This window comes from Schistocerca americana, chromosome 1 (genome assembly GCF_021461395.2).
Source record: "Schistocerca americana isolate TAMUIC-IGC-003095 chromosome 1, iqSchAmer2.1, whole genome shotgun sequence".
Taxonomy (NCBI): Eukaryota; Metazoa; Arthropoda; class Insecta; order Orthoptera; family Acrididae; genus Schistocerca; species Schistocerca americana.
In genome coordinates, this window is record NC_060119.1 from 677,836,668 (window position 1) to 677,859,463 (window position 22,796).

General features: G+C 41.6%; 1 protein-coding gene across 4 annotated transcripts in view; it reads left to right on the forward strand.

Moving 5' to 3' along the window:
- Positions 1 to 22,796, forward strand: part of LOC124608858 (protein UBASH3A homolog) — a 257,494-nt gene that overhangs the window by 144,927 nt on the left and 89,771 nt on the right. For all 4 annotated transcript variants that reach the window (XM_047140020.1, XM_047140022.1, XM_047140023.1 and 1 more), the window contains one exon: positions 22,235 to 22,427. In XM_047140020.1, the coding sequence (XP_046995976.1) occupies positions 22,235 to 22,427 (193 nt within the window). The remainder of the gene's footprint in view (positions 1 to 22,234; positions 22,428 to 22,796) is intronic.

Sequence of the window (22,796 nt, forward strand, 5' to 3'; positions counted from 1 at the left end):
CGAGTCTAGTGGCTGCTGGCTGGCTGGCCGCTTAGGTGGCGCTGCTGCTGCATGGCTGGCAGACAGCGCCGCATGTAGAGGACGCGTGTAACTGCGCGGCAGCACTTTGAAAGATCGGCGAGTCACAACATTTTTTCCCCCCTTTGAAGTTTTTTGCACATGTCTTGATGGAGGGGGCCCTGTAGATTGCTAATGTCCATAGGTGTTGTTTGACTGGCCGTAAAGTCTCGAGGAGGAGGCTTCCCGTACGGACGGAAGTGTCCCCGATGATAATGGGTTGAAATGACAGGAGACGTGGGGGTCGCATCGGCTGGGGCTCCATGCACCAATCTGCCCATTGCGGCAAGTCCGATTGTTATAACAGGAGACATGGGCGATGTGTATGCGTCCGTAGGAGAAGGAGCCAGTAGAGTTGTTCCAACAGATGGTGGTCTTCTGGTTCCTGCATGGGCACGTCTCCTGTTGGCGTCAGTTCATGTGCTGGCACCGAGAGGATGGTGAGAGGACTGCGTTGTGAGTAATGAGATATTCCAGGATCCCGAGCGTCAGGTAGAACCGAAGGTGGTGTAGTGGCATCCGGAGCAGGCGTTTCTGGCACACAAGACCAAAGCTGGTCTGAATGATGCACTGCAACACCCGTGTCCGTCTGGATTTCATACAGGCGTCGGCCACAGTGTCGTAAGATGCGGCCAGGACTCCATTTTGGCTGCCTGCCATATCCCCGTACCCATACAAGGTCGCTGGCGGTGAACTGGCCAAGCGAAGGCACCCGCGGCCGTGAGGTGGAAGGCCACAGAAGATGAAGTAGTGTGCGGGGCTGTCGGCCATGTAAGAGCTCAGCCGGGCTGTGGTCACCCATGGGGGTGAAATGGTAAGAAGCCAGAAATTGGAGAAGCACATCATCAGCAGCAGAAGAAGTCGGGAATTTCCTCATCTGAGCCTTAAATGTGCAGACCAGACGTTCAGCCTCACGGTTTGACTGTGGATGGAACGGAGGGGCCGTGATGAGCATGACGCCGTGACGGGCACAAAAATCTGCAAAATCGGAAGAGGCAAATTGCAGACCATTATCAGTAACAAGAGTAGAGGGAAGGCCTTCCAAAGAGAAAATGCGAGGTAGAGCATTTGTGGTTGCCGCGGTGGTAGGCGACGTGCAACGGACAATGGAAGGAAAGTTAGAATAGGCGTCAATAACGAGAAGCCAATAAGTACCTAAAAAAAGGTCCCACGAAGTCGGCATGAATACGCTCCCAGGGCTTTTCAGGCGAAGGTCACAGTGACAAAGATGACTTTGGGGCGGTGGCCTGTAACGCACAAGGGCCGCAGTCAGTGACCAAGTGTGCGATTTCAGAGTTGATGCTGGGCCAGTACACATGACGGCACACCAGAGATTTTGTGCGAGAGACACCCCAGTGCCCTTGGTGAAGGAGGCGCAAGACCGAAGCACGCAAAGACGCAGGTACCACAACATGCGGCGAAGCATTGTCGGTGGAAAGGAGGATAACACCATCCCTAGCCATGAGGCGGTAACACAAAGCGTAGTAGTTCTACAATGGATCGGAAGTCTTAGCAGACGGACGATTTGGCCAACCCCTCTGAAAACAACGTAAAACCCGGGAGAGGGTAGGATCAGAACCCTTAGCAGCCGCCAGCCGGTCCCTGGTGATAGGGAACCCGTCCACAACCCGCTTGTCGGCAACATCCAGGTGGAAACACAAAAGTTCGTCCCTATCGAATGCCGGATCAGGACCCATGGGAAGGCAAGACAGTGCATCAGCATTCGCATGTTGAGCTGTCGGCCAGAAATGAATCTCAATTGAAACGAGACAAGCAAAGAGCCCAACGCTGGAGGTGGTGTGCAGCCTTGTCAGGAAGTGAAGTTGATGGATGAAACAAGGAAACAAGTGGTTTGTGATCCGTAACAAGATGAAATTTGTATCCATAGAGAAAAACACCAAACTTATGAAGAGCATAAATAATGGCCAAAGCTTCTTTTTCAATTTGAGAATACTTTTGTTGGGCATCCATGAGAGTTTTGGAGGCATAAGCAATGGGTTGTTCAGAACCGTCAGAAAAACGGTGCGCAAGGACTGCACCGACCCCGTATTGAGAGGCATCCGTGGCAAGAACAAGATGTTGGCCAGGTCGATAAGTAGCCAGGCATGGGGCCTGTTTCAGCATAGTCTTCAATTTCTGGAAAGCTGCATCGCACGACGTGGACCAGTGAAAAGGCGCATTTTTATGCAACAGGCAATGCTACGGCTGAGCCACCGAAGCAGCAGATGGTAAAAACCTGTGATAGTATGCTATTCTCCCCAAGAAGGCCTGCAGTTCCTTAACAGATGTAGGGCGAGGAAAGGCATCGATCGCAGCGGCAGTTTGCTGAAGCGGCCGAATTTCAAAAGACTGAGCAATGGATAGGACTTCATCTAGAGTCGGATTTGCCAACTGAAGGTCACGTTGCCTAACTTCTTTGTCGGGCGCCGACCTGTAATAGCATCCCATACCATGTAATCAGCGTAGGATTCTTTGTGAATGTCAGTAACAAATTGACACTTTCGACTGAGGCTGTGAAGTTCAGCAGCCCAAGTGCGATAGGATTGATTCGGTTGTTTTTGACAACAATAAAAGGCAACATGAGAGGCTACCACATGTGTATGCTTTTGAAAATATACGGACAGAAGTGAACACATTTCACCAAAGGACACAGACGCAGGATCTTTCAAAGGAGCCAATTGCGACAACAGCCGATACATTTGAGGTGAAATCCATGAAAGGAACAGAGACTTACATGTTTGGTCGTCCGCGACATGAAATGCCAAGAAGTGCTGTCGAAGACGTTTTTCGTAATCAGACCAGTCTTCCACCGTCTCGTCGTAAGGAGGAAAAGGAGGGGGAGACAACGATGAGAGAGCATTTGATGCTGCGACGAAATCACGAATTGCATTTGTGAAAAGCGTTTGCTGTTCGAAGACACCTTGCAATAGTTGCTCTAAAGTAGCCATGAAAACCTGTGGGTCAACGATGAAAAAGAAAAATGCACCACCTCGTCGCCAATTGTTATAACATCAAGTTGAACAAATATATTTCAAGGACGACACAATACATGTAAGTCACAGATCAAGTAAACAAGGTAAGATGTGTGTACACTTTAACAGTCAAATCTGAAATGAGTCCGAGTCTAGCGGCCGCTGGCTGGCTTGTCGCATGTAGAGGACGCACGTAACTGCGCGGCGGCACTTTGAAAGATTGGCGAGTTACAACAGTGACAAATTTTGTATTGATCAAACTGGCTGTTCTTTTAAAGTAAGATTCAAGGAGCATTTACAGGCATATAAAAAAAACTGCAATGGGAATGCATTTGGCAGAAACTGGCCACACTATAGGCAATATTGAGAATTGTTTGTGTATTCTGCACAAGGCGGAAAAGGGTCATGCTCTTGATTTGTTAGGGGAGTTGGAGATCTACAAAGCAAAAAAGCATGAGCCCACAAGGGTACTCAATGGACAGAGCTATTTTGTCCCCAATGCTTACTTTGCTTTATTTGGTAACATATTACAATAACCACCTAGTGTCTTGCTTATTTATAACTAGCCTTGTTGATGATTTATGTCGAGAACAGTATGCATTTGCCTTATTTCCGTACATCTGTCGCTCTAATGATGAGTTTTGCTATTTGGGGAGCAAAAACACCGATGATGGTCAAAGGAGAGAGGATTTAAATGTAAACTGGCAATGACAAGGAAAGCATTTCTGAAGAAGAGAAGTTTGTTAACATTGAGTATAGATTGAAGTACCAGGAAGTCTTTTCTGAAAGTATTTGTATGAAGTGAAACATGGACGAAAAATAGTTTGGACAAGAAGAGAACAGAAGCTTTTGAAATGTGGTGCTACAGAAGAATGCTGAAGAATAGATGGGTAGATCACATAACTTATGAGGAGGTATTGAATAGAATTGGGGAGAAGAGGAGCTTGTGGCACAACTTGACTAGAAGAAGGGATCGGTTGGTAGGACATGTTCTGAGACATCGAGGGATCACCAATTTAGTATTGGAGGGCAGCGTGGAGGGTAAAAATCATAGAGGGAGACCAAGAGATAAATACGCTAAGCAGATTAAGAAGGATGTAGGTTGCAGTAGGTACTGGGAGATGAAGAATCTTGCACAGGGTAGAGTAGCATGGAGAGCTGCATCAAACCAGTCTCTAGACTGAAGACAACAACAACAACAACAACAACAACAACAAAGATGTTGTAAAACTGTTGACACAGTTATAAAACAAAGGTCTCAAATTCCACTGGATGGTTGACTTTCAAGTTGCATTCGAAAAGCTGGAGGAGACACTAACATCTCTCTCTGTATTAGTATTTCTGAATTATGAGAAGGAATTTATTCTTTTCTACAGCACAAGCAGCCAGGCAGTAGGGTGTGTTGTAAGCCAGAAACTGAAAGGGAAAGAGCACCTAGTGGCTTACACATCAAGGCAGTTAAATAAAGCTGGAAAAAAGAAAAATCGTCCACAGAAAAAGAATGTTGAGTTTGATATGTGGTGTCATGTAATGCAGGTATTACCTGTGTGACAGAAAATTCAAAATGTTAACTGAACATGCAGCATTAAAATGGCTATTAGGATTAAGAGATCCTTCAAATAGGCTGATTTCATGGATGTTGAAATTAAGCAAATGAGATGATGCACTGTAAAGCAGATGGACTAAGCTGGAAGATTGGTGTCAAACGTGTGATTGGTCATAGCCTTGCAAAATGGCAGAAGGTGCAGTCCACTGATGCAGATTGCAAGCTATTCAGAAAATAGCTGCTGTTTGCTGTCCATGATGGTTTGTTGTATAGGGCAGTGAAGTTTGGGCCACACAATATAGTGCCTGTTGCACCACGAGATGAAGTGTTGAAAGAATTGCGTGACCACATGTTGTTGGTACATGTAGGTTGCAGAACAACAGATGATATTGGTAGAGAATGCAGAAACAGGGCGTCAACCAGAATGTGAGAAATAGTGTGCCAAGTGCCAACATGCAGACTTAAGTCATCAGCAACTAATGCTTCAGAGATTACCAGATGAATCCAAACCATTCAAAATGGTACAGATGGTCATCTTGGGTCCATTTAGCCAAATGCCAGAGGATAATCTCTATGTTTTGACAATTGCAGGCCACATTTCATCCTTATGATTGTCATTCCAAATCATCAAGCACGTATAGTAGCACAAGCAATGATGAATAACTGGTTGTTGATGTCTGGCATCCTTGACATGATAATTATGGGTTGGGAAACCAACTTCATGTCATCACTAATGAAACACGTGTGCCACCTGTTACGAATCTGGAAATTATGACCTCCTAATCCCTTGTATTCCCAAGGTAATGAGAGGACTGAATGCATTACTAAACCATGGGTAAGATGGTAAGCTATTACATCAGTAGTCACCATAATAAGTGGAAAGTTTACCTATCCTATGTCGTGGCTGCTTATAATTCAAAGGAGCAGGACAGTGTTGGTCTCTTACCATACATAAAGATGTATGAAAGGAAAGTGTCACCACCTTTTGAGGTTATTGGACCTAAGGCAGGGAAAAATAAGGAACCAGTACAGAACATTGAGAAAATATTAAGAGAATGCAGAAGGCAAATATTCATGAAAATGGGCCTGAATAATGTTAAAAAGCAGGAGTATACTGTTGGCCAATGGGTGATGTTAACTAGCTCCTATACACAAAAGTATGAAATGAAGAAATTTATTACACAGTATCAAGGGCCGTACCAAGTTGTGGAAATGAAATTGCCAGTAAACATTAAATTGCAGTTGCTGATGTAGACATCTGTTGTCCACATGGGATACATTAGATCTTTTAAGGGCACTCCAGATGCCCCACTGCAAGTACCATCACCACTTCCACATCCTCAGAAGAAGGTAGGGAGCAAAATGGGGAACACGGATAAATAAACTCATGTGCAGATGCACACAAGATGCCTTACTGAGGTCACACGAATAAGTAGATACACTAACATATGTAATTGGAGAATATTTATTGTAAGTGATTAATTACGTAAGAGACACAGAACTCATGGTGAGCATTGTAGCAAGTTATGTTGTGTCATAATAGTATGTGTTACATCATTGGTGTGCAATGGTGAGTCACAGACACCCGATTCTTTTGTGAGTGGGAGAGAGAGTGATGTGAATTAGTTTTCCCCATGTGGCATTATGATCAAGAATGACCATGATGTTTGCCATAATTCTGTTGTCTCTGCGCTCTGCATTGGGGAAGTGCTAGATGCATTGTGGAATCAGCAACTAGGAGGAGGAGTACTGCACTCCAGACATGAGGACATCATTCTAACCAGCCACCATTGGACACTGAAAGTTGACTTACAAACTGTGGGTGGTAAGGAACGAAGTATGGATGCTGGAGGAAATAGTCACTGAATTGCATCTTGAGGCTGAGAGGAGGGGAGGAGAGTGCCAGGGGTATCTCCCTCCCACAAATGGCTACAGGAACATCTACCTCACGTACTAGTTGTGGTGCCACACACATTATTGCTTCACTAAAGAGGATTATTGGTTCAGGTGAAGACAGTCTTCGGACTATAGATGCTGATGATATCCAGGAATTAAATGACATGCTTTGATGAGTGAAATAAGTGGCGAATAAGAATAGAGTTTTTGCAGAGTGGGATACCACATAACTAACCCACTTGGAACTCGAGGGACATGAAAGGGAAGCAGTGGTTGGGAAGGGAGTGAGACAGGTTGTAGCCTCTCCCCGATGTTATTCAATCTGTATATTGAACAAGCAGTAAAGGGAACAAAAGAAAAATTTGGAGTAGGAATTAAAATCCATGTAGAAGAAATAAAAACTTTGAGGTTCGCCGATGACATTGTAATTCTGTTAGAGACAGCAAAGGACTTGGAAGAGCAGCTGAACGGAATGGACAGTGTCTAAAAAGAGGATATAAGATGAACATCAACAAAAGCAAAACAAGGATAATGGAATGTAGTCAAATTAAATCAGATGATGCTGCGGGAATTAGATTAGGAACTGAGAGGCTTAAAGTAGTAAATGAGTGTTGCTATTTAGCGAGCAAAATAAATGATGATGGTCAAAGTAGAGAGGATATAAAATGTTGACTGGTGATGGCAAGGAAAGTGTTTCTGAAGAAGAGAAATTTGTTAACATCGAGTATAGATTTAAGTGTCAGGAAGTCGTTTCTGAAAGTATTCGTATGGAGTGTAGCCATGTATGGAAGTGAAACATGGATGATAAATAGTTTAGATAGACAAGAAGAGAATAGAAGCTTTCGAAATGTGGTGCTACAGAAGAATGCTGAAGATTAGATGGGTAGATCACATAACTAATGAGGAGGTATTGAATAAAATTGGAGAGAAGAGAAATTTGTGGCACAACTTGACTAGAAGAAGGGATCGGTTGGTAGGGCATATTCTGAGGCATCAAGGGATCACCAATTTAGTATTGGAGGGCAGTGTGGAGGGTAAAAATCATAGAGGGAGACCAAGAGATGAATACACTAAACAGATTCAGAAGGGTGTAGGTTGCAGTATGTACTGGGAGATGAAGAATCTTGCACAGGATAGAGTAGCATGGAGAGCTGCATCAAACCAGTCTCCGGACTGAAGACCACAACAACAACAGTTTTCTTTTGTGTCAATGTTCTTTTAACTAAGAAATTTTGTGTTGTTATTCGACCTATAACCCATTGGTTAGCAATGCCATAATTCTGCCAGAAGTGGGCGGAGCCTCCAGTGTATATAGTAAGATGTGCACTGGTTTCTCCAGTAGTGATTTATCACCAGAAGGAGGTTCTTGCTCACTGGCAATTCATCACTTTATAGGTTTATATATTATTCTTTAATGTATGTAGCCCTTTGATCAAACTTTGTATTTGACTTGTAGGTCTGAAGATGACCACAGTTGTGGTTGAATCCGGTCACTGGAATAAATAATTTGTGATCAAGACTGTTTTTGATAGTAAATATTGGTAATAACATTGATCACTGTTTGCTCCCTCAATGTGTTCCAAAGTAATCTGTCTGAGCAGCCCTTAGAATGCCAACTGTACCGACTGACTGCCGTGTCATTCTCGGCTGAGAGGCATCACTGAATGTAGATATAGAGTGGCATGTGGTGAGCGCACCCTCTCCCAGCCATTGTCAGTTTTTGTGACCAGAGCCACTACTTCTCAGTCAAGTAGCTCCTCAATTGGCCTCGCAAGGGCTGACTGTATCCCACTCATCGGCAGTGCTTGGCAGACTCAGACGTTCATCCATCCAGTTGTTAGCCAAGGCTAACAGTGCTTAACTGTGGTAAACTGACAGAAACCGGTATTACCATTTTGCCAAGCCTACTGGCAAAGTTTGAACTGGTAGAAGCATATTACTGAGTTTCCCAAACAATTAAGTTCAGCTACTTTTGCCCTTTGTGTAATAGTTAATTTTGGAAACACATGGATTGACCTGATATATTTTGCATTTTTCCATTCAGTAATATCTTACAATATAATTTTTGGGGGGGTAACAGGTAATTCATAACTTGGAAAGAAAGTACTGACTGTACAAAAGAGAGCAATAAGAATAACGTGGTGTTCCCCATGGATGTCATGCAGGTACCTCTTTAAGGAGCTAGGCATTTTAACTGTGCCATCACAATATACATATTTGTTAATGAAATTTGTCATAAGTAATCCATCACAATTTGAAAAGAACAGTGATATACATACCTACAACCCTAGAGAGAAAATGACCTTTAATACCCGTTATGAAGGCTATCTGTGGCTCAGCAAGGAGTTTAATACACAGCAATCTTCGATTATTTGCCTAGTACCATAAAATGCCCTGCAGATAGCAAAGTAAGTTTTAAATCTAACTTAAAATATTTTTCCTGGACAACTCCTTCCATTCAATTAATGAATTTCTATTTAAAAACTGGTAGCCAGTAAAAAAATGAGTAAATGAAAGAAAATAATAAAAGAAAAAAAGGAAAAAATCTGTTTTTCAGTGCAGTTGCATGAACAGGACTAAAAACGTACTGTGTTTGTTAATGTTAACACTAATCATGTGCGCATATTGTATAAACTGACTTGTTCCACATAATTTTGATAAAAGAATCATTTAAATTATCTATGGAACTTGTAACTAACTAACTTAAGACTCCAGGAATTGTCAACAGAACTGATGGGGTGTGTGAAAGAAACTATAGGCACAATGACTCAAGACCTGAACATGATGCAGACCTGGCTGGATCTCGTAGGTGCCAGAGTGGCAATGGAAAGACTACTGTGGTTACTAGCTGATGCTAGAGTAGAGATAACAGCACTACAAGAGGTGATACACCATACGGTAGCGCAGTGGTTAGCATACTGGACTTGCATTCGGGAGGACGATGGTTCAATCCCGTCTCCGGCCATCCTGATTTAGGTTTTCCGTGATTTCCCTAAATCGTTTCAGGCAAATGCCGGGATGGTTCCTTTGAAAGGGCACGGCCGATTTCCTTCCCAATCCTTCCTTAACCCGAGCTTGCGCTCCGTCTCTAATGGCCTCGTTGTCGACGGGACGTTAAACACTAACCACCACCACCACCACCACCACCACCACCACCATATGGTACATTGGCAATTGAGTCCTACAGTGTTATTCCTTCTCCCCGGAAACAATTTCTAGCTGGCCTGTGGAAGGTGGAGAAGGCATTAACAGCAGAACTTCAACATGTTGTTAAGCCAACAGAACAGAGCTTGCGATGATTTTATCATGTGGCAATGGCAGGAATTGGCACCAATAGAGCCCGACTCCATATACTAGTCCAGTTTCCAGTGGTCAGTACGAATGCCTGATCAGGGTGTATACGACCTGGGACAACCGGGAAATCCGGGAAAAACCCGAGAATTTTTTCATCCTGGAGAAAACCGGGAAGAACCCGGGAATTTTTCGGAATTCCGGGAATTTTTCATTGATTTAGCTTTAAGTTAAATTTTTGTAATTTTGACTGCAGAATTGATTCTCTAGCAAAGAATGTTATTGTATCCTGCTACTGGAGAATGATACTGCAGCAATAAAATATAAACGAGAGGGAAAAAAATAAAACTTTAGTGGCAAAGGAAATGTGCAATTTACAACAACAAACAACCGTGCACGCACAAGCGTCTGCAAATAGCAAAAATATGTCAAAGGACGTTCGCGCATGCGCATTCGACTCGCGTATAAGCAGTACCTTCTCCCGCTACTTGAAGATTGGCTGTTAGCTGTATCGGTAGTAGCAGCAAGCAGCCAGATGCAAACGAGAAATTTTTTTCTCGCGCGCGCTAGCTGCCAGATTCACGCTTGCACAGAGTTGTCTGAGTTGTAGTGGGGAGGGGGTTAACCTCCACATGACCCGTGTTTACGTAAAGTGAATTCGCTGCTTCTCTTCGTGTACTGCTCCCACGTCAAATGAAAACAAAACGGATTTCTGTGGCTGGGAGCTATCAAGTGACTTAAAATACATTCACATAATTACGGAGGGCAAAAATATATTATTAATTTCAGTTTTCTGATTTTATTTCCAAGTTAGTAGCAGTCAAGCATTAGTCGCCTTGCAGAACAGTGAAGTTATTTTTGCAAGTTTGCTAAAGAAATTTGGCTTCATTAATCTTTCCGCCGAGGCGATCATTTTACAGTATTGGCTACATCCAACTGTTCGCTGAATTTCAAGTGCAATTTCAAGTGCACGTTATCATCTTCTGCCATATATGGCATTATGCCATAATAAAGAACAAAAAATGAGATCGTAGAGTACTGGTACTCCAAGAAAATTTACATCCCTAAAACCACACTGAAAAGCTTAATATCAGATGGGACCTACTTCATTGTGAATCTGGAAAAAGCCAATTTGCACATCAAGCCGAATTATGCATTTTAGTATGGTTTACGAAATTACGATGCTCGTGGAGTATCCTCTGATGCACTGTTTCTTTTATGGTGTAATGTAACCTCTCTTAGTGCTTTATACACACGAACATACGGGCTTCCTACACCACTGCAGTTGCACACGCACAATTATGCCTGTTTTCTGGTGCTCTCTGGCAACTGGTAAATCGAACCTATTTCTAACAGTCTCCGAATAGTATTGCGAACGGTGGTTAGAAAAGCGTTACTTTCAAAGTAAATTTCTTTTTACGCAAGATGAATTATGTTACGTGTGAGAAAGTGGGATGGATATCTAAATCACAGAGCGTTCGAAACAGAACAGTGTGAGGACCAGCCACTTACAAGAATTTCGAGCCGAGACATTTATGTCATAATTTTAAATTTACTGGCACATTTGTGTGATGTGTCTTAAAGTATAACACATGTGAAATATCAACATGTGAAAGCTTAGCTTCTGTTGTAGCGTGTTAATCTTAGAGACTAACATTATATGTGAAAGCTTAGCTTTTCTAGTAGATATACGGTGCGGCATACATTAATGCAAACCGTTAACTTTTCCTCTTGCGTGTTCGCGCTATGTGACCAGTGATCTTGCTATTGGCTGACTATAACACGTGTCCTATGCTCTGAATAGCCGCTGTCATCGGGCGTGTTGTGTTGTCCTAATCATCATCATTTCATCCCCATCGACGCGCAAGTCGCCGAAGTGGCGTCAAATCGAGACTTGTACTAGGCGAGCGGTCTACCCGACGGAAGGCCCTCGTGACACGCCATTTCATTTCATTTCATCGGCTGACGAGATCTCGTGGCTTGAGATATGACTCGCTTACAAAAGGACATCGCAACCTCGGTTTCAACGCTCCGGAAACTAACGCGCTGTGTTTGGTGCAATTAGAATTTATACTTTTGTAATACGAAAATATGCAGCGTATATGTTGCTGCAAATCAAAGGTCTTTCCAAAATTTCTCTCCCCTTTTTTTTCCACATAAAAAGTGTATTTTCGCGAATAATCATATTTTTAAACGGGGTATCCGGGAATTTTTTTTCCTTGACCCCGTATACACCCTGCTGCTACAATTTTTGCGTAGTTCTCCCCTACCCAGTAAAGTGGGAAGCTCTAGGGAAGTTCATATAGGTAAAGACACAGGAGATGCTGCTGATCTTCAAAGAAGAGGGAAGCTACATGTTGAGTTGATGGATGAGCTCCGTCAGTGCCAGAGAGAATGAGTTACAATATGCTCGATCCAAATGATGTAGACTGACACAAAAGCAAGTGAGGCACAGTTGTTTTTTGGGACAACAGAAGCAGTGGTATTTGTACGAGATATCCTGGTGTTGCATCTTTACTTCCAAAGGGTCAGCATGCATTGGATCTCTTCCATGTTCACAAACAACTCTTATGAGCATGTTTGACCTAAAGGGATGATGAGGCTAGGACTACGAGGTAGTAGGTTACTGATTAATGGTACAACATTTGATGCAGCAGGAACATCTTTTTGTTTTCCATTTACTATCACTAGGACTATAATAGTGAATGTGACACAGGCTTTATTGTACTGGCTGAACAAGCCAGACCAGAACCTAACTTATGTGAACAACATCTTGAAATTTGACTTCCTCCATTGACTGAATGAACTTACAGATATGCTAATAGGATGTATTACCATGGAACAGACACACCAACACATATAACAGTACCATGAGGACAATGCAGTAAAGTCATGACAATGAGTATCTCAGTTTCTTGTACCGTTGTGGTTGTAACTCTTCTTTGTGTAACCTGTGTCTACTTTAGGCAGAAAAATGCCTGAACACTCAAGCTCTTTGTGCATCAACTGCCAGTAAGCTGGGTTAGTATTACAAAGTAGTATGTAAATAAATAAGCTGCCAGTGAACTTTGTGTTCACACTGAATTACAGTAAAAGAGGAATGGAGAATGTTGTGTATATTTGCCAAACTATGAAACATGTAGTTGCAATTTTTACAGAAATGTAAACAGGATGGAATCCAGTGGACTGAATCTCTCAAAAGGGAGAGGAGTGTTGCACCATGGTTTGAGCTGGTGTAATGAACAGCTCTTGCACTGATTCAGCAGAACGACATCACAGAGAGGGTATCGTATCTACTCAATAACTAAGTGCCATGACACAACACCATGTATTCAGCATGCAAGAACATGTATTCAATATACTGATCTTTGTCCTGCCCAGTACTTCTCAAAGTTGAAGTTGTAACGTATTGAAATGCCAACAGGGCTTCTGAAGGAGCTGACGGTACAGTAAAGAAAGAGCAGATGATGTCACGATTTCCAAATAATTAGTCCCAGCAGCTCCAGCCTGTTATGACTTAGTGGACAGGTATGTTGCTGTTCGATAAACACAGAGCCAGCCTGGCTCAGTCTCAGTCATACTCAGTATGGTCAGTTACTCAGTCAATGCCAGCTGCCAGTCATGAGAAGAAGTCTACTTGTAGTCTGAGGTGAACCAGCTAGCCAACACCATCAGACTTTGCAGTCAGTAGCTGCAGGATGATGCCTGATCTGAGTCAGAACACTGTTGGCACCTATGCATTGTCGGGCCACCAGCTGGGTGATTATCATCTGTTGCTGGCCATGGGTTCAAGTGTGGGCCAACTAGCTGCCCACTTACCTCTGCCCAGGTGAACACACTGTTCTGTTCATCACCCTGGGCCGCTATATACAGTTGCAGTCCACTACCTGGCAAGGTCACACACCATCATCATCAGCCATGCCAGACATCATAGTTTGATCCCCCGTCCCCAGTGTGCTTCCTACTGAGCTGCATGAAGAGTCCATCAGCTCTGGCCACTTTCTGCTGTCTATCAGGTGCTGCCACCACCTTGCATCATGCCTTTGGACAACAGCTGGCACCTGTAGGTACATGTCACTTGATGTCCTCCTGGCAGCCTCTTTCTGACATCAGCCCACTACTTGGCCTGTGTCTGCCTACATCATGGAGGCCACCGACCACATCAGAGCTCTCTGACTCCACCACTGTACTTAAATGGAATAAAAACCTTTCTCAACTATCCAGTCATGCTCTGTTGCAGGGCAGGGGGTGGAGTGTGTGCAGCTTGACACATCGGCAGCCCAAGTCAAAGATCACAAATGCAACTTACTCTACAATCTTTAATGGAGGTTCATCTTACCTGTTTACTTGCAAAATGAAGCTAAAGGCCGTAATGCAGGGTGTTTATAAATGACTATCAGGGCTTTAACACTTTATAATATTTATTATATTAAACTTATAGTTATAAATGATATGCCAAATAAAAGAGCATCTCAAAGAATTTTACCAAGAACCTTATAAATGTTCAATGTGAGCACCATTTGTCACATGGCACACATCAAGTCTATAGCCGAACGCTGGATAGGCCGCAAGGGGCCCAATGACGGGGCTTGCTTTGCATGGCCTCCACGTTCACCCGACCTAATGTCATGTGATTCTTTCCTTTGGGGCTTCATAAAGGATCGTGTGTACATGCCTCCGCTACCAGCAGACCTCCTTCAATTAAGAAACTGGATTGAAGCAGCTGTTGCTACAATCACTGAAGACACATTTAACAACGTTTGGATAGAACTCGGCTATAGACTTGATGTGTGCCATGTGACAAATGGTGCTCACATTGAACATTTATAAGGCTCTTGGTGAAACTGTTTGAGTTGCTCTTTCATTCGACATATCATTTATAACTGTAAGTTTAAAATAATAAATATTACAAAGTGTTACAACCCCGATATTCATTTATAAACACCCTGTATATAGAAGGTCATAATATACAAATACACAGCAAAGTAGATATTTGTCAGTGTTAACAAGCGAACACATTTGGAACAAGATGAGTCATAGTAAAAGCACCTGGAAATATGTATGTCATTATTGGATTCGTGTAGCAGACAGAAGAGTAACGATGTGTGTGAGAAATTTAGGGAAGCTGAAAATTCAGTGAGTGATATTTAAAGCAACCACCAACAGAAAGAAGTTTTTGTTAACTCTCCACAAAGATGTGCTCAGAATGAATTACAAGAAAGAGAATCTTGAAGGGAATCTCAACAGGAAGAGGAGTGGTGAAATAGGAAAACAAAAAGCAGCAAACCATGAAGTAAATATGGCCACTAATCCCATTCTCAGTCATGAATTAATAAACTCTGACACAGTAAACAGTATGAGGTGGTGCAGAAGTAAAACACTGCATTTACATTTGGTAAGATGGCAACTCAAGTCCTGTTATAGCCATCCAATTTTAGGTTTTTTGTGGTTTCTTTAAATATATTACGTAGGTGCCAAAATGATTTCTTCAAAATGGAAACCACCAATATCCTTCTCCATAGTTTCCCAATCCGAACTGGTGCTCCATCTTTATTGACATTCCTGTTGACTAGACACGAAACCCTAATTTTCCTTTCTTTCTTTCTTTCGATGCAGTAAATAGTGGTCACTAAAGATGGTACAAAATCAGAAAGAATGTAAAGATGGAAAGCTGTCAAAGAGCAGTAGAAGGCAATAAGGAAGATGACATGGGATGGAAGAAGAGTGTAAATAATGTTCTTAGTAGATAACAAAGAGTGTAGTTCTGAGCACTAATTACATGTGATGATGCTAGGCAAAACAGCATTGCATATATGTGTTTAGTTTATGTTGTGGGGCTGGAAAAGATTCTTCCATGAATTGTAAAATAATAGCAGACAATAAGTATGCAGGAGCTAATAAGTGTTCTTTAGTGAGTAAAGTGGGATGAGATTGGTGTGTGCAATTAAGTTCACATCTATAGATTAAGCCAAAAGAACTGTGAAGGAAAGAGTAGGACAAATAAAATATTATTTGAGGTACAGAGTGTTACACTAAAGAACTGACTGAAATTTATATTTCTCTTACCTGAACTCTTCATTGAACCAACTCAGCATGGGAATACACATTCTACATGACTAAACAGAAGCAGCACATGCAGTGGAATGATGGCGTCTCTTCATTTCCTCCCCTGCATTTTGGTGTCAGCAGGTCACAACCTTGATGTCTGTAAACATTAGAATAGTTACTTGAACATGACATTCCAGAGATCAATTACATGATCCAGCAGTGACAGAGATATGACTAAATGTGTTCACTGATAGTGAGGGGAGTGAAAATAAAAAGCACTCATTTCTTTCTCTACATTTTGGTGTCAGCAGGTCGCAACTGTAATCATTGTAAACATTAGAACATATAATTAAACATGACATTCCAAGGATTGGTTAGATGATTCAGCAGCAACAAAATGTACTCAGTGATAGAGTGTGAAGTGAAAATAAAAAGGAAATTCCAGGTGGTTGACACAGCAAGCCATCTTTCCTTGAGAATTTTCAAATAAATTGGGCTGAGAACTTTCTGCTGTTGTAACTGACTACTATTTTCAAAATGTGGTTGGATGTAAATTTGGAAAGACATTGTATAATGGTGTTTGGGACTCATGTGAAACTTTTGTTTCTGCTGTATAGTAGAGCCTGCATAAAATACCACAGTAACAGTTCAGTCATGGGCTCTCCATTACAAGAAAATTAATTTTATTAAACAGGAATGCTGGAATAGTGATAGAAGTGTTAAAAGATTAGACATAAATAGTAAAGTAAAAATATAATTTCGCTAGCTTCATGTCACATTGTCTTACCCCCAAAACACAGTCAACTTACATAAGGCTGAAAGTAAACATGTTCAGAAATGCTGTTGGTGAGTAAATCTCAGGAAGCACATGCAGAATTCTTCTAGTCATGTTTCTTTGCCAGGTGTAAATGTGCCTGTTGAAATTATTCTTCCATGTGAGCCTCCATGTGAGGATTATATCAGAGTAGGGTGACTGAACATATGGTTGTGGGTCTGAATGTCACTTTGAAGCCTCATTATGGGACAGGGTAGAGGAATTTTCTGTCATTTTGAGTTTGTGAATGTTGGCAATAGGAGGATGAGCATATCATTAAATACTGCTTATATCTAAGGAGGGATCTTCTATGCTGGAAGTAGTTCTGGGTCTCATCTCCCATCAGCAGATTTTGTGAACTCTGAAAATGAAATCTTTTTCTATCAATAAATACTGAGCTCATGGCATGCACTTTGTCTTAATGTACACATGTCTGTTCCATAGCAACTTACCACAAATTTCCAAATTTCATCTTCTACAGTGTAATGCATCTGGGAGATGTGTTATTTTCTACCAGATTTGTCGATACCAAATCTAATGAGGGAGGTTGTAAATGTTTTCTTACATTTTTGTCAGAATATTTTTTGTGAATTGTAATTTGCCTTATTTTATGATAATTTGCTTATATGTCCGAGAGTGACAGCATATTGATTAATATTAGTAGATGCGACGAATAATATCAAAGAGACTGGTTACAAGTGCCAGCTTGTATGTTGTGTGAAATGTGTTTGATGCTGGAGTCATCTCTGGCTGTAGTCTGTCGGCAGTGAACACTCGGTGTGTGACGGCGGAACAATGTACAGGTCCCCGTTATAATAATTTGCAAGTGACCGGCAAAAATGAGTCATTCTACTACTTTTTTATATAAACATCAAGAAGGAAGCACATTCGGAAAAATGGTATTTGAAGCTCCAAAAATGAGGCAAGTGCATTGAACCAGGACATTTCCACAGCCGACAAAACAGCATTATGGAATCATACTCTCACTAGACGACTGAAGCCAGCACAAAAAAGTCAAATATCATCTTATAAACATCCACGGAAAAGTGAGTACTGTCACGAAATATGCTAAATTCAAGTACATAAAAATAGTGAGCATATTTCAACAGCCATCCTTTCTCCCACTTCCTATATACGTTTTCATTCTCTCAGCCATTATTTCATAATCTGTCTTCCCAATTAATTTATCCCAATTTTTTCTCTGTGTTTTACATTCATTATGGATTATGTTTTGAAGGCTGTGACTGTCAGAATGAAAAGCATCAGTCGCCAGGTTTTGTTTTTATCCACAGTGCATTTCAGCAGTTAAGTCATCATCAGGTGGAAGGCATCTTCCACATAATTTTTGTTAGTGGAAAATATTGCTAATTTTACTTCTTTGTGTTCTGTGGTTAATTTGCTCAATTATCCACAGTGAAAGTAACGACGTAACGTCATGGCCACCTCACATGCTGCTGCACAAAATCACCAGCATTTTCCACCTGATAATGATGGTTAACCATTGAAAAGGGTAATGGATAAAACAAAACTTTGTGAACGATGCAGCATTATGTTTTTTCACTCCATTTTTTCTGTCTTCACTTTTTACTCCATTATTGGGGTTTTCTTTTTCCTTTCTTTCCACCTGTCTGTCTGTTGACCCCCCCTCCCCCCAGGTTCGATTCCAGGCTGGGTTGGGGATTTCTCTGCCCGGGGACTGGATGTTTATGTTGTCATCACTGCAACCACCACCACCACCACCACCATTCATGACAGTGGCTAGAATGGATAATGGATTGTGAAAGAAATTGGACTGTGTAAAAATTGAGACTTTGTATGGGTGCTGATGACTGTGCAGTTGAGCACCCCACAAACCAAACACGCCCCCCTCCCCCCTCCCCCCCCCCCCCCCCCCCAAGCCCCCTCCACTCTATCTTCTTTCATTTCGTTTGTTTATGCCCTGTTTATTGCTGTTGAGTTTAGCACTCATATTTATCTAGTTGGCTGTCATTGGCCTTTTTTTAGTGGTACTTTTAGAATTTGAATACTGATTGTTAGTTTGTTACTGCCCATTTGTTAAGATGAATAGCATAAATTTTGATCAAATTGGGTTCACAAAAGATAGAATATAATGAGTCTGATGTAAGTTGTTGATTAACAGATAGCGTGTCAAGGGAACCACAATTTTTCTTTTAAAGTATCTGATCAGATGAAAGACACTGTTGTGAGCGTAAAGACGATAGTGGGGAGAAGAACTTTAGAGGATAGGCCTGGCTGCGAACAAACTCTATAACTGAAACTTATCTTGTGACAAAATATTTGAGATGGAGCAAGATGACACAGTGATTAAGGAAGTGGAATCCAGAAGACCATCCAGATTTAGGTTTTCCATGGTTTCTCTAAAGTGAATGATGGGATAGTTCCTTTTAAAATCCAAGTATGTGTCCCATCTATAATGCTCATGTTATCAGTGCAACATAAATCCTACCTGCCTTACACTATAACATATTTGAAAATGACCTTCAAAGTGTCTGTTGAAATACTTCATGTTTTTAATGAACAAAAAAAGTGCTGTGTAGATAAGAAGTTTCTACTTTAAATTTTTATGTGAAGCATTACAGAGGGTTATCAGAATAATAAAAACATCCGTGAGGTAGGAACTGCTTGCACACAAATGATGACCTGCTTCCAGACGAATTTTGCACCATTTGTGGTACTACACGGTGGTTTTCTGAAAGGTAAGGGAGATAATCTGGAGTGAATTACACGCAGTGCGGCAAACCAGAGTTGCACATAAATGTTCATTGCAGATAATAAGTAGGCTATGGGAGGCACTAAGTTTCCTTTGAATGTTCATCCGTGTGTAAATATACCTAGTGGTGTAAACTGGTCGCTATCATCGTGGATTACAGGGTACATACAGGAAGCATTATTTGCTTTACCGGATGCACTTAATGATCTAAAATATCTGCTAATCCATGGATATAATACACCCTTGCAATGTAACAATGATACCAGCATAACAGTGAGACCAGTTGCCTATGCAATCACAGTGCTACCACTATGTTTGGCTGTAGAAAATAAGCAGCATGACATACACAATTCTTGCCCTTAAAACTAGTACACCCTGAAGGTGGCATGGAACAAGTGTTGAATTGGCATGAAGTGCATTATGTGCTTGGATATACAAATGATTAGCATCTCAGAGCAATGGCATAAAGTATCTAGGACTAACACTATCTATATTCTGTATTTAAGGAAATATTATGCAGTAGGTTTCTCATTCAGAAATCACATTCGAACATTGGCTGTGTGCGGTAATATCTGTTATACCTTGTGTAAGAAGGAGAAACATCTGCAAACAGGTGACAGAATTGAGCAGCAGCAGGACCTTGGCAAATTGAGACTGCATTTTATCATTTGATGATATTGCTTCCCACATTGGCCGAGATCCCACAGCTGGCATGCAGATGTGGAATTGATGGTTTTAAGAGGGCCATAATAGACACCATGCAGGATCTTGACAGCCCTACATGACTCGTGCCCAAGAGCACAGACATATTGTTCACTGGCTGTACAGGATTGTACAGCTTAATAACATATCTCATGTCAAGAAATGAGTTTGTTTGCAGCCAGGAAAATACCCATACCAACAGTACGATGATTTTTGGAGCTCCACAGACTGTCAATAGGGCAACTGTTATTGTAGACCAAGTGAGGTTGAATATTAATCTGTGTGTAAATATACCTAGTGGTGTAAACTGGCATCACGGTGGACAACATTTCAAATATGTGTCGAGCAATCCAGATTTAGGTTTTCAATAGATTTCCCAAAGTTGCTCCTGGAAAATGTCTGGAGTGTTCCTTTGAAAGAGTGTGGCCAATTTCCTTATCCATCTTTGAAACATTCTGAGCTTGTGTAACATCTCTAATGACCTCAGCGTCCTAAATGTTCCTTCCTTCATCGTTGCAGCTTCTCTCATAGTGGCAGCAGATAGTCACACCAACAAGTAGTTCTCCCACTCATTTGTCACCACAATGTCTTTCCAGATGAGTCCTGGTTCTCTGTAAGGCTTCACCATATGTGTATCTATTTGAGATGGCTCAGAAGAAAACAAACATTACCAGATTGTATTTGTGATCATCCTATGGATGTGATGTTACAGGGTTGCCATTGAATACACAATACTATCTCCTCTGGTTCCCACAGCTTGTAATTTAGACAACAGGCATTACTATTTTTGAGCTCTCCATGACATTAACTTTCAAAGATAGAAGTGACAGTGCATGTTGCCTGTGCTGTCCTGATCGACCCCTATTCAGAGTGTGTTCAACTGTTGTCCTGGCCACCACATTCTACAGTTCTCTAACCAGTTGCAAACATTGTGTCATGTTGCCGAGAGACTTTCCACTCTGATTGTCAATGCAGCTGAGAAAGACGTCATCTAAGTTCAGTGTGATAAGGTGCCTAGTTGGTTGAGACTCATGTTACTGCCAGGGGCGGCACTTTTGTGTTCTAAATTTTACACCCTTTATGTTCCAAGATCACCTCCAAATGTAATCATGTACTCTTCTGTATACAGTACACACAATAAGTAAAATCCCTTTATTTGCTGTCCTGCCTGGTGTTGCAGTTTTAATGGCCATTCATAAATCCAAGCTGTTGCTGTAAAGATGGTGAATGATGGCTTTGCAGCCCTTGACTCTTTTTTATTGTTGTTAGTTCATACTGAAGAGTTTCTTCAGTGTCTGTCATAACACTTTCTTCTTATTGGCGATCAGAAGTTTAGAATCAAAAAATGTTCACTGTAGACAAATGCACTTCATTGACTTCAGTTAGATGTTTCTGAATCCAAACACAGTTAGCTGATGGCTCCACAATCTATGAAGCCTCTGCCTACTGAGCCCGTACACCCTCACTAAACCGCAACACTCACCTGGGAAACCAGAGAATGACTTATAATAATTCCATGTTTGTGAACAGGAATACAATTTTGAATTCTTGTGGGCTTTACATACTGGAAAAATAATTTTGTTGGTCACTAAAGGTCAGTAACTACAACTCCGAAATGTTGAACATTTTTAAAAATCACCTTCACCCCAGAGGACATACAATTTGCATCCTACATCCGGTTAAGCCTCCTAATAGACTCCCTGATCCTGTGAGCAGCCTATCACTCCTGAAAAGGTTTAAAAATTCAGGACTTTCATCCAGCAGCCTCAGGAGTAGATGGAAAGTATTCCCATTGGTTATTTCCTTCTCCTGTTAATAGCACTCTATTCAAAAGTAGTGCTTTCTACCAGGACTTTTTGCAAGTTTATTTCCAGCAAATGTTGTAAAACAGCATCCTTAAGCCAGATAAGTCGGCTCTGATGACAAGTAGCTTTAAGTGAATTAGGGGAAAAGCCATCCTGTCAGTTCCAGGATGGACAAACATCTAATGCATTGGATGTTGGATGCTAGTTCGTGCATCCTTAACAGCCAATAGAATGATCCCATGGTCTGGCTGGGAAAACTGTGATACAGTGTTTACAGTCTTTTGATAACCATCAACATTTTTCAGTTTTATATGTATCTGAACAAAGGAATGTATGTTTAAACAAGTTTTGCACTGTTTATATTGTTTTCAGAACAGTTAGTCTTAGTGAAACATCACTGCCATCTCCCCCTGTGACAGAGCCGGATGAAACAGTGAAAACCATGGATCCTTCAGCAGATCCGCCTGGTATATTCTCTGAGTCTGTGACAGATGCTACTAGCAGCTCCAAACCATCAGATGCAACCAGCGATTCTGGTGACGAGAAACATATTGAGGATGGAGTGGTATGTTAGACTACATTTTATATAATTATTTTTGTTAGTTTTCTGGCTACTGGCATGTTTTGCTGTTTCAGTGCAGTGCTTAGCTTCACATTCTACTGTGTTTACCTGTGAGTACCTATTGCAACCAACAGCCAAGATAACCTGTAGTACTTTCCTACTTCATATGTAGTTAGCTTTTTTTTCCCAGCATTTTTGCCATCTTCTCGTCAGCACTTTTCCCGTCTTCTCGTCTGACCCATCTTCAGTATAATAACTGTATGCAGTGAGGTAGTAATTAAGACACTTTAGTTGAGTTCCAGAGGACAGGGATGCAGTTCCCCTTCTCGCCATCCAGACTGAACTCTTCCTCAGTATCCTCAAATCAAATGA